Source organism: Oncorhynchus kisutch, linkage group LG6 (genome assembly GCF_002021735.2).
Source record: "Oncorhynchus kisutch isolate 150728-3 linkage group LG6, Okis_V2, whole genome shotgun sequence".
Lineage (NCBI taxonomy): Eukaryota > Metazoa > Chordata > Actinopteri > Salmoniformes > Salmonidae > Oncorhynchus > Oncorhynchus kisutch.
This window is the reverse complement of record NC_034179.2, coordinates 28,550,806-28,566,001: the sequence shown is the minus strand read 5'-3', so window position 1 is coordinate 28,566,001 and position 15,196 is coordinate 28,550,806. Positions and strand designations below refer to the sequence as shown.

The following is a 15,196-nucleotide window of genomic DNA, read 5'->3' as shown; positions in this document are numbered from 1 at the left end:
TATGGACACAGATATAATAAATGAATACTATACATGTTTAAAAAAGTTATTCAAGTATAAATCACCAAAGTTATGATAGTGCCATATATTTTCTGTTAATTGCCCAAATTACTGAAGATTCCGGTAACTTTAGTAAATTACCGGTAGCTTTGCAACCCTGACCACAGCAGTTAAATACAGACTCAGCAAGTCTGGACAGAAATACCAGCGGATGGAATAAGGAGAGAAGCATGTCTCATCTGTTGATGTAAGGTGCTTGATCATGGTTCATCTGGCCTAAAGAACATTATAGGGAGCATGTGAAGATCTGGATCAAGTCAACACAGGGAGTGTCTAAATCACTTTTTCAAACTGACTGAACTGTAAAGGAGTGATTCGCCATTTTGCCCATTTCTTTTCCCTGAACCACTCCCTGACATTTTAGTAGTCCTTCCCATCTCTCCAAGTCCCCTAACGTCTTGGTAGTCCTTCCCATCTCTCCAAGTCCCCTAACGTCTTGGTAGTCCTTCCCATCTCTCCAAGTCCCCTAACGTCTTGGTAGTCCTTCCCATCTCTCCAAGTCCCCTAACGTCTTGGTAGTCCTTCCCATCTCTCCAAGTCCCCTAACGTCTTGGTAGTCCTTCCCATCTCTCCAAGTCCCCTAACGTCTTGGTAGTCCTTCCCATCTCTCCAAGTCCCCTAACATTAGTGCTGATTCTATTCTAGACATCCCTTCCCTCCTACGTATCAGTGCCTTACGACATTCTCAATGACAAAGACATGTTTCTCTTTATTTGAAATGCTCAGCATAAGCTCTCCATAAAGACTTTATAAGCACCCATAACAGGCACATAATAATCATAAAAGTGTTCATCAGTTCATTCGACCTGATTTTAATGGCGGAAGCTACAGAATGTCGTGATTGATTGTCCCTCTAAAGCTGATCTATGCAATACGGAACAAGTCTTCTCTTCCTTCTTGCAAAGATTTACATGGCAAGGAAAATAGTGTTGAGTGTCCATGACTTACAGTTGACAGTGTGTATGTCATGCAGTGCCTAAAGTTGTCAGCATAAGTTGTATGTGGGCATTATGAACAGCTTATACCACTTCAAATAAGGTGTTACTGACAAAAGCTAGTCAGCATTGAGTTCAATTCATGATTGTTTTAAGAATTTGTTTTTGCTTTGTAGAGGACTTAGTTCCTAATCACCCATCTCTGGTTCCTAAACTAGTAACATCTACATCCCTCTGCCTTACCTTGCCTTTCCATTCTTTTGTGATTAGTGTAATGCTCACTCTCACAGTCTCTGGTTTTCTACCGATCAGGCTACCGCCCATTTGGATGCTCTAAACTGCATGTTTTTTTTTGTCTTTATTGTCAATTTGTATACATTACCTCAATCCCGAAACATCAACTTAATTTACCACATCTATACGTTTTAAAGGTTACTTCTAACCTCAAGTGGTCTGTCAAGAGATCTAACAACAATAACATACTTTGTTCAGATAACATGTCAATGCAAACCTGAGGCTGTTATGAGCACGTTGTTTTAGATGTAGAACTGTTTTGTAGTTTTCTCATGTCTACCTATCCCCTTTCAGTAATATGCTGATGTAGTTGGCATTGACATTCTCTACTTTTCTGTCTGTCCATCCCTCCCTCCCTGACTCTCTACTTCCCTCCTCCCTGCCTCCCTCCATTAGATCCTCCCACCACCTCCATGCCCTCCACCACCCCTGCGCCTGTCCTAACTGGCTCTGCCTCCTCCTCCACCTCTGTGGGAGACAAGCAACGGGTCCTCTTCACCTCCCCCACCCTGGCAGCCCTGCCCCCTGCCAACCAACTGGGCACCATCGTGGGCGGAGCTGTGGGCGGAGCCTTGTTCCTCCTGCTGCTGCTAGTGCTGGGTGGGGTCTGTTACCTCCGACAACGACAGACCTTCCGCGGGGACTACTACACCAAGCAGTACCTAGGGCCTTCAGACATGCAGAAGGCTCCTCCACAGCACGAGCTCCACCCCTCCAAGCCTGCCAATAACGTTTTTGTAGACAAGGACCGCGAGGAGTGGGGCGACCGCGAACGCAACCACGAGCGGGACCGCGAGCGCCTCCACCTGCATCCAACATCAACAACCATCATGAACAGCCACAACCACAGAGAGCCAGAGCGCCAGTCCAATGGCCGCACGAGGGCAACGAGAAATGGAGAACACCATGACCACGACCACCTGCGTAGCTACCCCAGCCCCCACCAGAGTAGCCATGCCAGATACACTGCCCCACTACACCCGCTGAGCAACGGTTCCCCCTACTTGTCGGATGACTGCTATGACAGTGGGGCCGAGGGGGACTATGTCTCTCATATGGACGGCTCCGTGATCTCACGCAGGGAGTGGTACGTCTGACCCCACCACCACCACCAGGCACGCTACCCTGCCAACAGACTCTGCCACCAGAGAGAAGAGAGACAACGCTGCAGAAATCACAGGAGGATTTCATACATTATTCAACAAAAGAGAATACTCACACGTTCTGCCTCTCTCTCTCAAGCTGTCATACATTTTGGCATCATATCCTTAGTTCCCTCTCTTTTTCAACATGGTTTGTCATTTCTCAGTTATTTTCCCTTGATTTTGATCGTCATCATGGAAGGTGTGTGGATTGCCTAGCCATACTGTGGACAAGCCTTCATTCTGCACTAGAGGGCAAATCTGTGTTTACTAGCTAATGTGGGGAGGGGAGGCTTTCCCCAAAGAAAGATTAAGTAGGAAGGGAAGAGAGAAATCAAAAAGGGGAGAGTTTCTGGCACATACAATATTATTTGGTACAGTACGTGGATAGCATGGCTACAAATCACACAACATTATATTCAGTGTGTGTGTGTGTGTGTGTGTGTGTGTGTGTGTTGACTACCAGTGCCAACTTTGTCGGTAGATGCTGTCATTGCAGCAGGATGCCATAGGCTAGAACTAAGTCTGCAATGTTATGTATCAGTGTGGTGGTCTGTCTCACTGTCTCAGATAGTGGTACCATAATGATAACTAATGAGTTAGAACTGGGTTTTAGTTAACCTTTCTCATTTTTTCATGCAGTGATTTTCAGCCCTATATAGAATATTAAAAAAATATGACAGATGAGGGGACGGCTGTATATTGTAAGAGGAGTTGCATGCATTCTGTACGCACCCTCTCCTCTTTAATTATTTCTGCTTTAGTATGCATTAATTTATAATCTGAAATGCCCGTAGTAATAGAATACAATTAGTAGACTGCAGGGTTCCGTGTGGCTCAGTTGGTAGAGCATGATGCTTACAACGCCAGTGTTGTGGGTTCTATTCCCACTGGGGACCCGTATGAAAATATATCCACTCACTACTGTAAGTCACTCTGTATAAGATCGTCTGCTAAATGACAAAACATGTCAAATGTAGACTTTATATTTATGGCCGTCTAGAAAACAGTGAATGGGGCATAATAATTGTTTCAGTTTTGTTATTTAGTGAAATTTCCTCTGTTACTCACTGCTCTGGGTTCAGTTATGTGACCGGTGCCTTATCCCAGAAGAGTAGTAAAGTAATTTAAAAAACAATGAATGTTATTTTTACAGACAAGTGCAAGGTCTGTTTGGTCCTCTGAGAGATTTGTTTGTTGCCTTTGTTTTCTACTTTTTTTTCACTGTTTTGATTGAGGGATTATTTCTGTGCCATATCCTCTTTTCTGTTTTCTGTCTCTAAGCCATGAAGTTTGACGATAGCATTATTTTTGCTCACATAATAAATGACATTTGCAACGTCTTCAAGTTGCAATACACCTGAACAAAGCTGATGTAAGCTAAATGGGCGATAATTTAATTATTGCACAGTTCCTATATGTCCGTTTTCGGTTAGGGCAGCATCCTTAAGTGTGCATGGTATATAAGAAAATAACGGTGGGGATTTCCAGATTCCAGAATGTTTTGTTTAGTTCTTGTACAAAGTGAGAGAACGGAGAGTGAAGCGCACTAGTGCACCTCACCAGGGTCGATCTCAAACCGTATTTCACATTCTCCTTGCAAGCACCTTCATGTTATTCATGTTTGTTTTGTATACAAGAGAAGAGCTAATGTAAGAAAAGGAAAAAAAATAATGCAAGAAAAAATAGAAAATAATCACATGCTGTATCATCTACGACAACAAGCATTATTTTGTAAATCTTTTTTGAGGTATTTTTGTCTTCAATAAAGCACCTTTTTTCTGTGTCTCATTTCCTGATTGATCTGATCTCCTAGACTGAAGCCGCCCGCATCACAAGCTCTCTCAGGCTGCTACTTTACTCTCAAACTGATCATTCTCCCTGTGCTCTTTAAAGTGACGTCATCTCTAGCTCAGTCACTCATTTTACAGCCTGAGCTGTGAATCACTGGCCGCTTTCGCCATTTCAGCCGACTTTAAAGGCTTGTAGAGACTGACGGATCTACAAATCACCTTTCATTATAGATGACTACTAAATATTATTTCTAGATCAGTCAGTCACACTACAGCTGTGATCCAGCATGTTGTTGATGCTTTTGAACACAGTCATTGTGCGCACACACTCCCATATCGTGTCACTGTCGCTAGCCAGCGTTTCAATATGAGATTTTATTAGATTTTTTTGTTGCTCTATTTGACTGCTGCCCATCTCTTTCTCTCCTCCCCTGTCTTCCTCAGCCTCTTTCCATCTGCTTTTTGTAGAAGTTAGCAGAGATCAAGAAGCCCTCTCTTGTCTTTTGTCTCTCTCCCCTCTGGTTCTCTTTGACCTCTCTTATCTGACTTTGTGACAGAACAGAAATTGCCCCCTGCTCCCATCTACAGCTTGTCTCCTTTGTGAATTCCCCCTGTGCATCTCTCCCAGTGTCTCACAGCTGGTGAAATCAAACAGTGTTTATGTCTGCCCCTGAGTCTCCCCTCTCTGAGCCATTGACTCTGTCCCCATGGCAACAGTCTTATCTGGAGCTGGTGACAGAGGCAGGCTCCCTCAGGGCTCCACCGCCTATACCTGCACACCGAGAGAAAAAGAGCAGAAGGGAGTGAGGGGAGAGCAAGGTTAAAGGGGCTGTTGAAGAACATTAGAGAATTGGCCATCAGACATGAAATTGCCAATTATGATAAGCTGCCTGTTGTATAGGAGGGTGGAGAAATCACGTCATTGTGACCTTGGCATTGTGTACAGTGCCTTCAGAAAGTATTCATACCACTTGACTTATTCCACATTTTGTTGTGTTACGGCCTGAATTATAAATGGACGAAATGAAATGCATTCTCACCAACCTACACACAATACCCCATAATGACAAAGTGAAAACGTTTGCAAATGTATTGAAAATGAAATAAAGAAATACCTCATTAACATAAGGATTCACATTCTTGAGTCAATAGATGTTAGAATCATCATTGGCAGCGATTACATCGGTAAGTCTCTAAGGGACAGATCGAAATGTACAGGGTTGATCCAACTCAAGGTGTCCTAAAAGAAAAAATGCACCCCCACTCCTCAAAGTTGCAAATATTTTCACATGACCCTCTTGTACTGTTAAATACATTGAACACCGTCCCCCCCTCATATAATTAACTAAGCATGTTTACGACCACAAATGACAACTGTAGGGACCCTGTGTTTGTAAACGTGGATATCAACTTTGATGTCTTTCTGTGCCAGTGCACCACACAACCAATAAACAAAGCATACCGACTTCGGGCACTTCAATATCATGGTTTGCGTTTTCAAGACCGCAATATGGAAGTCTCGAGAAACAGAAAATACATCCCTCCCTACCTTGTAGGCTTACCCAGTATTGAAGGCTTGGCTTGACAATCTCCAAATGACATTCACCTTTTTAGATGCCTATTTCCATTCATCAATTGGGCGCTGCACAGTTTGCATTGATTCATTGATTCATTCTACTTGTCAGTAAATAAATATATATACAGTGCCTTGCGAAAGTATTCGGCCCCCTTGAACTTTGCGACCTTTTGCCACATTTCAGGCTTCAAACATAAAGATATAAAACTGTATTTTTTTGTGAAGAATCAACAACAAGTGGGACACAATCATGAAGTGGAACGACATTTATTGGATATTTCAAACTTTTTTAACTAATCAAAAACTGAAAAATTGGGCGTGCAAAATTATTCAGCCCCTTTACTTTCAGTGCAGCAAACTCTCTCCAGAAGTTCAGTGAGGATCTCTGAATGATCCAATGTTGACCTAAATGACTAATGATGATAAATACAATCCACCTGTGTGTAATCAAGTCTCCGTATAAATGCACCTGCACTGTGATAGTCTCAGAGGTCCGTTAAAAGCGCAGAGAGCATCATGAAGAACAAGGAACACACCAGGCAGGTCCGAGATACTGTTGTGAAGAAGTTTAAAGCCGGATGTGGCATGTCGATAGTAAAAACAAAATTAAGCAAGGATCCTGAACAGCTACCATGGGGAATTCCTGATTCTAACAGGATTATATTTGATAGGCTTCCATTAAATAACACCCTCTGTGTTCTGTTAGACAAGTAACTCTTTATCCACATTATAGAAGGGGGTGTAAAGCCATAAGACATAAGTTCTTACAGCAGCAGACTATGATCAATAATTTCAAAAGCTGCAATGAAGTCTAACAAGACAGCCCCCACAATCATTTTATCATCACTATCTCTCAGCCAATCATCAGTCATTTGTGTAAGTGCTGTGCTTGTCTTGCTTATCTTGCCAATGAAAAAGTAATTAAAGTAGTTTGCAATATCAGTGGGCTTTGTGATGAATGAGACATCTGATTCAATAAATTAAGGAGCAAAGTTTTTTTCCCCAAATGTTCATTTAAGGCCCCAAGGCTTTTTACTATCATTCTTTATATAATTTATCTTTGTTTCATAGTGTAGTTTCTTTTTCTTTAGTTTAGTCACATGATTTCTTAATTTGCAGTATGTTTGCCAATCAGTTGGGCTGCCAGACTTAATTGCCATACCTTTTGCCTCATCCCTCTCAACCATACATTTTTTAAATTCCTCATCAATCCAAGGGGATTTAACAGTTTTTACAGTCATTTTCTTAATGGGTGTGTGCTTATTAGTAACTGGAGTAAGTAGTTTCATAAATGCATCAAGTGCATCGTCTGGTTGCTCCTCATTACACACCACAGACCAGCAAATATTCTTTACATCATCAACATTTGAACCACTACAAAACATCTTGTATGACCTCTTAAACACCGTATTAGGCCCAGCCTTTGGAAATGTTGTTTTCCTAGATATGGCTATTATATTGTGATCACTACATCCTATGGATTTGGATACTGCTTTAAAGCAAATTTCTGCAGCGTTAGTAAAAATGTGATCAATACATGTTGATGATTTAATCCCTGTCCTGTTTGTAACTACCATGATAGGTTGACTGACATCCTGATCCAGGTTGCAGGCACTGAAAGAAAATACAGTTTCAGGTTGCATCCTGACCATCCTGATTCAGGTTGCAGGCACACCAAGAAAATACAGTTGAATTCGGGGGTTCACATGCACCTTAGCCAAATACATTTAAACTCAGTTTTTCACAATTCCTGACATTAAATCCAAGTAAAAATGTCCTGTGTTAGGTCAGTTAGGATCACCACTTTGTTTTAAGAATGTGAAATGTCAGAATAATAGTAGAGAGAATGATTTATTTCAGCTTTTATTTCTTTCATCACATTCCTAGTGGGTCAGAAGTTTACATCACTCAATTAGTATTTGGTAACATTGCCTTTAAATTGTTTAACCTGGGTCAAACATTTCGGGCAGCCTTCCAATAGCTTCCCACAATAAGTTGGGTGAATTTTGGCCCATTCCTCCTGACAGAGCTGCTGTAACTGAGTCAGGTTTGTAGGCCTCCTTGCTTGTACACGCTTTTTGAGTTCTGCCCACAAAATTTCAGGGCTTTGTGATGCCACTCCAACACCTTGACTTTGTTGTCTTAAGCCATTTTGCCACAACTTTGGAAGTATGCTTGGGGTCATTGTCCATTTGGAAGACCCATTTGCGACCAAGCTTTAACTTCCTGACTGATGTCTTGAGATGTTGCTTCAATATATCCACATAATTTTCCTCCCTCATGATGCCATCTATTTTGTGAAGTGCACCAGGCCCTCCTGCAGCAAAGCACCCCTACAACATGATGCTGCCCCCCCCCCCCCCCCCCCCCCCCCCCCCACATACCTCCAAACATAACAATGGTCATTATGGCCAAACAGTTCTATTTTTGTTTCATCAGACCAGAGGACATTTCTCCAAAAAGTCTGATCTTTCGCCTCATGTGCAGTTGCAAACCGTAGTCTGACTTTTTTATGACGGTTTTGGAGCAGTGGCTTCTTCCTTGCTGGTCGACCTTTCAGGTTATGTCGATATAGGACTCGTTGCACTGTGAATATAGATACTTTTGAACCCGTTTCCTCCAGCATCTTTACAAGGTCCTTTGCTGTTGTTCTGGGATTGATTTGCACTTTTCGCACCAAAGTACATTCATCTCTCGGAGACAGAATGCGTCTCCTTGCTGAGCGGTATGGCGGCTGCGTGTTCCCATGGTGTTTATACTTGCGTACTATCGTTTGTACAGATGAACGTGGTACCTTTAGGCGTTTGGAAATTGCTTCCAAGGATGAACCAGACTTGTGGAGGTCTACAATTTTTTTTCTGAGGTCTTGGCTGATTTCTTTTGATTTTACAATTTTCCCACTGAGTTTGAAGGTAGGCCTTGAAATACATCCACAGGGACACCTCCAATTGACTCAAATGATGTCAATTAGCCTATCATAGCATCTAAAGCCATGACATCATTTTCTGGAATTTTCCAAGTTGTTTAAAGGCACAGTCAACTTAGTTTGTGTAAACTTCTGATCGACTGGAATTATGATACATTGAATTATAAGTGAAATAATCTGTCTGTAAACAATTGTTGGAAAAATGACTTGTGTCATGCACAAAGTAGATGTCCTAACCGACTTGCCAAAACTATAGTTTGTTAACAAGAAATTTGTGAAGTGGTTGAAAAACGAGTTTTAATGAATCCAACCTAAGTGTATGTAAACTGTATACTTCTCTGTTGATATCACATACATTATCAAGCATTTCACACATATTATCCAGATACTGACTGTTAGCACTTGGTTGTCAATAGCAGCTTCCCACAAGAATGGGCTTTATGTGAGGCAGATGAACCTGTAGCCATATTACTTCAACAGTATTAAACATTAGATCGTCTCTAAGCTTTATAGGAATGTGATTCTGAATATAGATCGCAAAACTGCCTCTGTTGGCATTTCTGTCTTTTCGGTAGATGTTATAACCATGTATTGCTACCACTGTATCAGCAAAGTTATTATCTCAGTGAGTTTCAGAATATGAATGTCATCTGTTACAAGCAAGTTATTGACTTCATGGATTTTGTTTCTTAGGCTACGTACAGTGGGGCAAAAAAGTATTTAGTCAGCCACCAATTGTGCAAGTTCTCCCACTTAAAAAAGATGAGAGAGGTCTGTAATTCTCATCATAGGTACACTTCAACTATGACAGACAAAATGAGAGAAAACATCCAGAAAATCACATTGTAGGATTTTTAATGAATTTATTTGCAAATTATGGTGGAAAATAAGTATTTGGTCACCTACAAACAAGCAAGATATCTGGCTCTCACAGACCTGTAACTTCTTCTTTAAGAGGCTCCTCTGTCCTTCTGTCCTCCACTCGTTACCTGTATTAATGGCACCTGTTTGAACTTGTTATCAGTATAAAAGACACCTGTCCACAACCTCAAACAGTCACACTCCAAACTACACTATGGCCAAGACCAAAGAGCTGTCAAAGGACACCAGAAACAAAATTGTAGACCTGCACCAGGCTGGGAAGACTGAATCTGCAAATGGTAAGCAGCTTGGTTTGAAGAAATCAACTGTGGGAGCAATTATTAGGAAATGGAAGACATACAAGACCACTGATAATCTCCCTCGATCTGGGGCTCCACGCAAGATCTCACCCCGTGGAGTCAAAATGATCACAAGAACGGTGAGCAAAAATCCCAGAACCACACGGGGGGACCTAGTGAATGACCTGCAGAGAGCTGGGACCAAAGTAACAACGCCTACCATCAGTAACACACTACGCCGCCAGGGACTCAAATCCTGCAGAGCCAGACGTGTCCCCCAGGCCCGTCTGAAGTTTGCTAGAGAGCATTTGGATGATCCAGAAGAAGATTGGGAGAATGCCATATGGTCAGATGAAACCAAAATATAACTTTTTGGTAAAAACTCAACTCGTCGGGTTTGGAGGACAAAGAATGCTGAGTTGCATCCAAAGAACACCATACCTACTGTGAAGCATGGGGGTGGAAACATCATGCTTTGGGGCTGTTTTTCTGCAAAGGGACCAGGACGACTGATCCGTGTAAAGGAAAGAATGAATGGGGCCATGTATCGTGGGATTTTGAGTGAAAACCTCCTTCCATCAGCAAGGGCATTGAAGATGAAACGTGGCTGGGTCTTTCAGCATGACAATGATCCCAAACACACCGCCCGGGCAACAAAGGAGTGGCTTCGTAAGAAGCATTTCAAGGTCCTGGAGTGGCCTAGACAGTCTCCAGATCTCAACCCCATAGAAACTCTTTGGAGGGAGTTGAAAGTTCGTGTTGCCCAGCAACAGCCCCAAAACATCACTGCTCTAGAGGAGATCTGCATGGAGGAATGGGCCAAAATACCAGCAACAGTGAGATAAACTTTTGTTATTGACCAAATACTTATTTTCCACCATAATTTGAAAATAAATTCATTAACATTCCTACAATGTGTCACGTTCTGACCTTTATTTCCTTTGTTTTGTCATTATTTAGTATGGTCAGGGTGTGAGTTGAGGTGGGCAGTCTATGTTTGTTTTTCTATGATTTGGGGATTTCTATGTTTCGGCCTAGTATGGTTCTCAGGCAGGTGTCATTAGTTGTCTCTGATTGAGAATCATACTTAGGTTGCCTGGGTTGCACTGTTTGTTTGTGGGTGATTGTCTATGTTGATTGCTTGTTTCAGCGCAGTTCGCATTAGCTTCACGGTTGTTATTTCGTTTATTGTTTTTTGTATAGGGTTTCAGTGAAGACATCAAAACTATGAAATAACACATATGGAATCATGTAGTAACCAAAGAAGTGTTAAACAAATCCCAATATATATTAGATTTTAGATTCTTAAAAGTAGCCACCCATATGTGTTATTTCATAGTTGTGATGTCTTCACTATTATTGTACAATGTAGAAAATAGTACAAATAAAGAAAAACCCTGGAATGAGTAGGTGTGTCCAAACTTTTGACTGGTACTGTAAATATATAGCCTATGTAAAGGAAGAGAAGCTTCGGCCTATCCCCAGAGAGATAGAGATATGCCGTTGGCAACACCAACATGCATTTATTTTGTCAGGTGACTACTGAATCTGCTGTAGAGATATAGACGTACAGAAGGAGGGTCATTTGTACATTTTCGATCCAAATATTTTGTAGAAAGATGAGCATTATATTGATTGACTATAGTAGTAACTGGTAGGCCAGGGAGCCTCCCGAGTGGCGCAGTATTCTAAGGCACTGCATCGCAGTTGCTAGCTGTGCCACTAGAGATCCTGGTTCAAGTCCAGGCTTTGTTGCAGCAGGCCGTGTATGGGAGTCCCTGAGGAGGGTTTGGCTGGCAAGGATGTCCTCGTCCCATCGGGCTCTAGTGACTTCTGTGGCGGGCCGGGCGCATGCAAGCTGACACAGTCGCCAGGTGTACGGTGTTTCCTCTGACACATTGGTGCAGCTGGCTTCTGGGTCAGGTTTTCCTGACACCGCACTCCGAGGGCCCTCACCTCCTCCCTGTAGGCCGTCTCGTCGTTGTTGGTAATCAAGCCTACCACTGTTGTGTCGTCCGCAAACTTGATGATTAAGTTGGAGGCGTGCGTGGCCACGCAGTCGTGGGTGAACAGGGAGTACAGGAGAGGGCTCAGAACGCACCCTTGTGGGGCCCCAGTGTTGAGGATCAGCGGGGTGGAGATGTTGTTACCTACCCTCACCACCTGGGGGCGGCCCGTCAGGAAGTCCAGTATCCAGTTGCACAGGGCGGGGTCGAGACCCAGGGTCTCGAGCTTGATGACGAGTTTGGAGGGTACTATGGTGTTAAATGCTGAGCGGACTCGGGAGAGGCGAACGTCGAGAGCCATGCGACCAAAATATAACCCAACCAAGCCGCACTGCGACACAACAGTGGTAGGCTTGATTACCAACAACGACGAGACGGCCTACAGGGAGGAGGTGAGGGCCCTCGGAGTGTGGTGTCAGGAAAATAACCTCACACTCAACGTCAACAAAACTAAGGAGATGATCGTGGACTTCAGGAAGCAGCAGAGGGAACACCCCCCTATCCACATCGATGGAACAGTAGTGGAGAGGGTAGTAAGTTTTAAGTTCCTCGGCGTACACATCACAGACAAACTGAATTGGTCCACCCACACAGACAGCATCGTGAAGAAGGCGCAGCAGCGCCTCTTCAACCTCAGGAGGCTGAAGAAATTTGGCTTGTCACCAAAAGCACTCACAAACTTCTACAGATGCACAATTGAGAGCATCCTGTCGGGCTGTATCACCACCTGGTACGGCAACTGCTCCGCCCACAACCGTAAGGCTCTCCAGAGGGTAGTGAGGTCTGCACAACGCATCACCGGGGGCAAACTACCTGCCCTCCAGGACACCTACACCACCTGATGTCACAGGAAGGCCATAAAGATCATCAAGGACAACAACCACCCGAGCCACTGCCTGTTCACCCCGCTATCATCCAGAAGGTGAGGTCAGTACAGGTGCATCAAAGCTGGGACCGAGAGACTGAAAAACAACTTCTATCTCAAGGCCATCAGACTGTTAAACAGCCACCACTAACATTGTTGGCTGCTGCCAACACACTGACTCAACTCCAGCCACTTTAATAATGGGAATTGATGGGAATTGATGTCAAATATATCACTAGCCACTTTAAACAATGCTACTTAATATAATGTTTACATACCCTACATTATTTATCTCATATGTATACGTATATACTGTACTCGATACCATCTACTGCATCTTGCCTATGCCGCTCTGTACCATCACTCATTCATATATCTTTATGTACATATTCTTTATCCCTTTACACTTGTGTGTATAAGGTAGTAGTTTTGGAATTGTTAGCTAGATTACTCATTGGTTATTACTGCATTGTCGGAACTAGAAGCACAAGCATTTCGCTACACTCGCATTAACATCTGCTAACCATGTGTATGTGACAAATAAAATTGGATTTGATTTGATTTTGATTTGAGTTGCAGCGATGAGACAAGACTCTAACTACCAATTGGATACTATGAAATTGAGGAGAAAAAAAGGTGTAAAAGTAAAAAATTATTCAACTCTGGTAGACCTGAAACAGTCTTCACCTCTACTTCAACTGTCGGAATCAGTTGGAACGCCGGGGCGCACTGCCTTCATTTCATAGGCCTGCGATAGCTAAAGCTTAATAATAGCCACACCATACCAAACTTTCAGAAACGTTTCTTAACTTTAATAGGCTAGTATCAAAAGTAAGTCAAGACATTTTTTATAGGGTAAATAAGAGCAGAAGAGCACATGTAAACCAGGGGGCAGTTGTCTTGGGGGGGGCAGAGCCTTGTGCCCCCCAAAACAAACACACAACCCTCCCCAAAGCAAAAAAAGTTTGGACCACCACTCCTATTTTGGACCACCACTCCCCCCAGTCAATTTCGATCTGTCCTTAATATCTATGCACACCTGGATTGTACAATATTTGCACGTAATTATTTTTACCGTTCTTCAAGTTCTGTCAAGTTGGCTGTTGATCATTGCTAAACAGTCATTTTCAAGTCTTGCCGTAGATTTTCAAGACAATTTAAGTCAAAACCACCTTGGTAACTAATTCCAGTGTATATTTGGCCTTGTGTTTTAGGTTATTGTCCTGCTGAAAGGTGAATTTGTCTCCCAGTGTCTGTTGGAAAGGAGACTGGACCAGGTTTTCCTATAGGATTTTACCTGTGCTTAGCTCTATTCTGTTTATTTTTATCCCGAAAAAACTCCCTTGTCCTTTCCGATAACAAGCATACCCATAACATGATGTAACCACCACCATGCTTGAAAACATGAAGACTGGTACTCAGTGATGTATTGTGCTGGATTTGCCACAAACATAACGCTTTGTATTCAGAACATGAAGTTAATTACTTTGCCACATTTGTTGCAGTTTTACTTTAGTGCCTTATTGCAAACAGGAATATTTGTATTCTGTGCAGTCTTCCTTCTTTTCACTCTGTCAATTAGGTTAGTATTGTGGAGTAACTACAATGTTGTTGATCCACCCTCAGTTTTCTCCTGTCACAGCCATTCAACTCTGTAACTGTTTTAAAGTAACTTTTGGTCTCATGGTGAAATCCCTGACCAGTTTCCTTCCTCTCCAGCAGCTGAGTTAGGAAGGACGCCTTTGTCTTTGTAGTGACTGGGTGTACTGATACACCATCCAAAGTGCAATTTATAACTTCACCATGCTCAAAGGGATATTCAATGTCTTCAATAGGTGCCCTTCTTTGTGAGGCGTTGGAAGAACTCCCTGGTCTATGTGGTTGAATCTGTGTTTGAAATTCACTGTTCGACTGAGGGACCTTAGAGATAATTGTATGTGTGGGGTACAGAGATGAGATAGTCATTCAAAAATCATGCTAACCACTATTATTGCACACAGAGTTTATGCAACTTATTACAGTATGTGACTTGTTAAGCACATGTATACTTCTGAACTTATGTAGGCTTGTCATAACAAAGGGGTTGAATACTTACTTATTGACTAAAGACATTTCAGCTTTTCGTTTTTATTAATTTGTCAAAAATTCTAAAAGTATAATTCCACTTATGGGGTATTGTGTGTAAGCCAGTGACAAATAAAATCTAAATTTAATCCATTTGAAATTCTAGCTGTAACCCAACTAAATGCAGAAAAAGTCAAGGGGTGTGAATACTTTCTGAAGGCACTGTATGTCATCAGGACACAGCTTTTCCAGAATTTCTTATTCTTTTTTATCTTGTCATGTGTGCTCCCTCTCCGGCCTCTAGGTCACCAGGCTGCTCGTTATGGCACACACCTGTCACCATCGTTACACGCATTATGACACTCACCTGGACTC

The 15,196-nt window shown here is 42.5% G+C and overlaps 1 protein-coding gene across 2 annotated transcripts in view; it reads left to right on the top strand.

Moving 5' to 3' along the window:
- Positions 1 to 15,196, top strand: part of LOC109892620 (nectin-3-like protein) — an 89,306-nt gene that overhangs the window by 57,704 nt on the left and 16,406 nt on the right. The window contains exon 6 of one of the 2 annotated variants that reach the window (XM_020485293.2): positions 1,686 to 4,217. The exons of the other annotated variant lie outside the window; for it this stretch is intronic. Within the exon in view, the coding sequence (XP_020340882.1) occupies positions 1,686 to 2,386 (701 nt within the window). The 3' untranslated portion in view covers positions 2,387 to 4,217. Of the gene's footprint in view, positions 1 to 1,685; positions 4,218 to 15,196 lie in introns of those variants that run through there. 2 annotated transcript variants of the gene reach the window in all.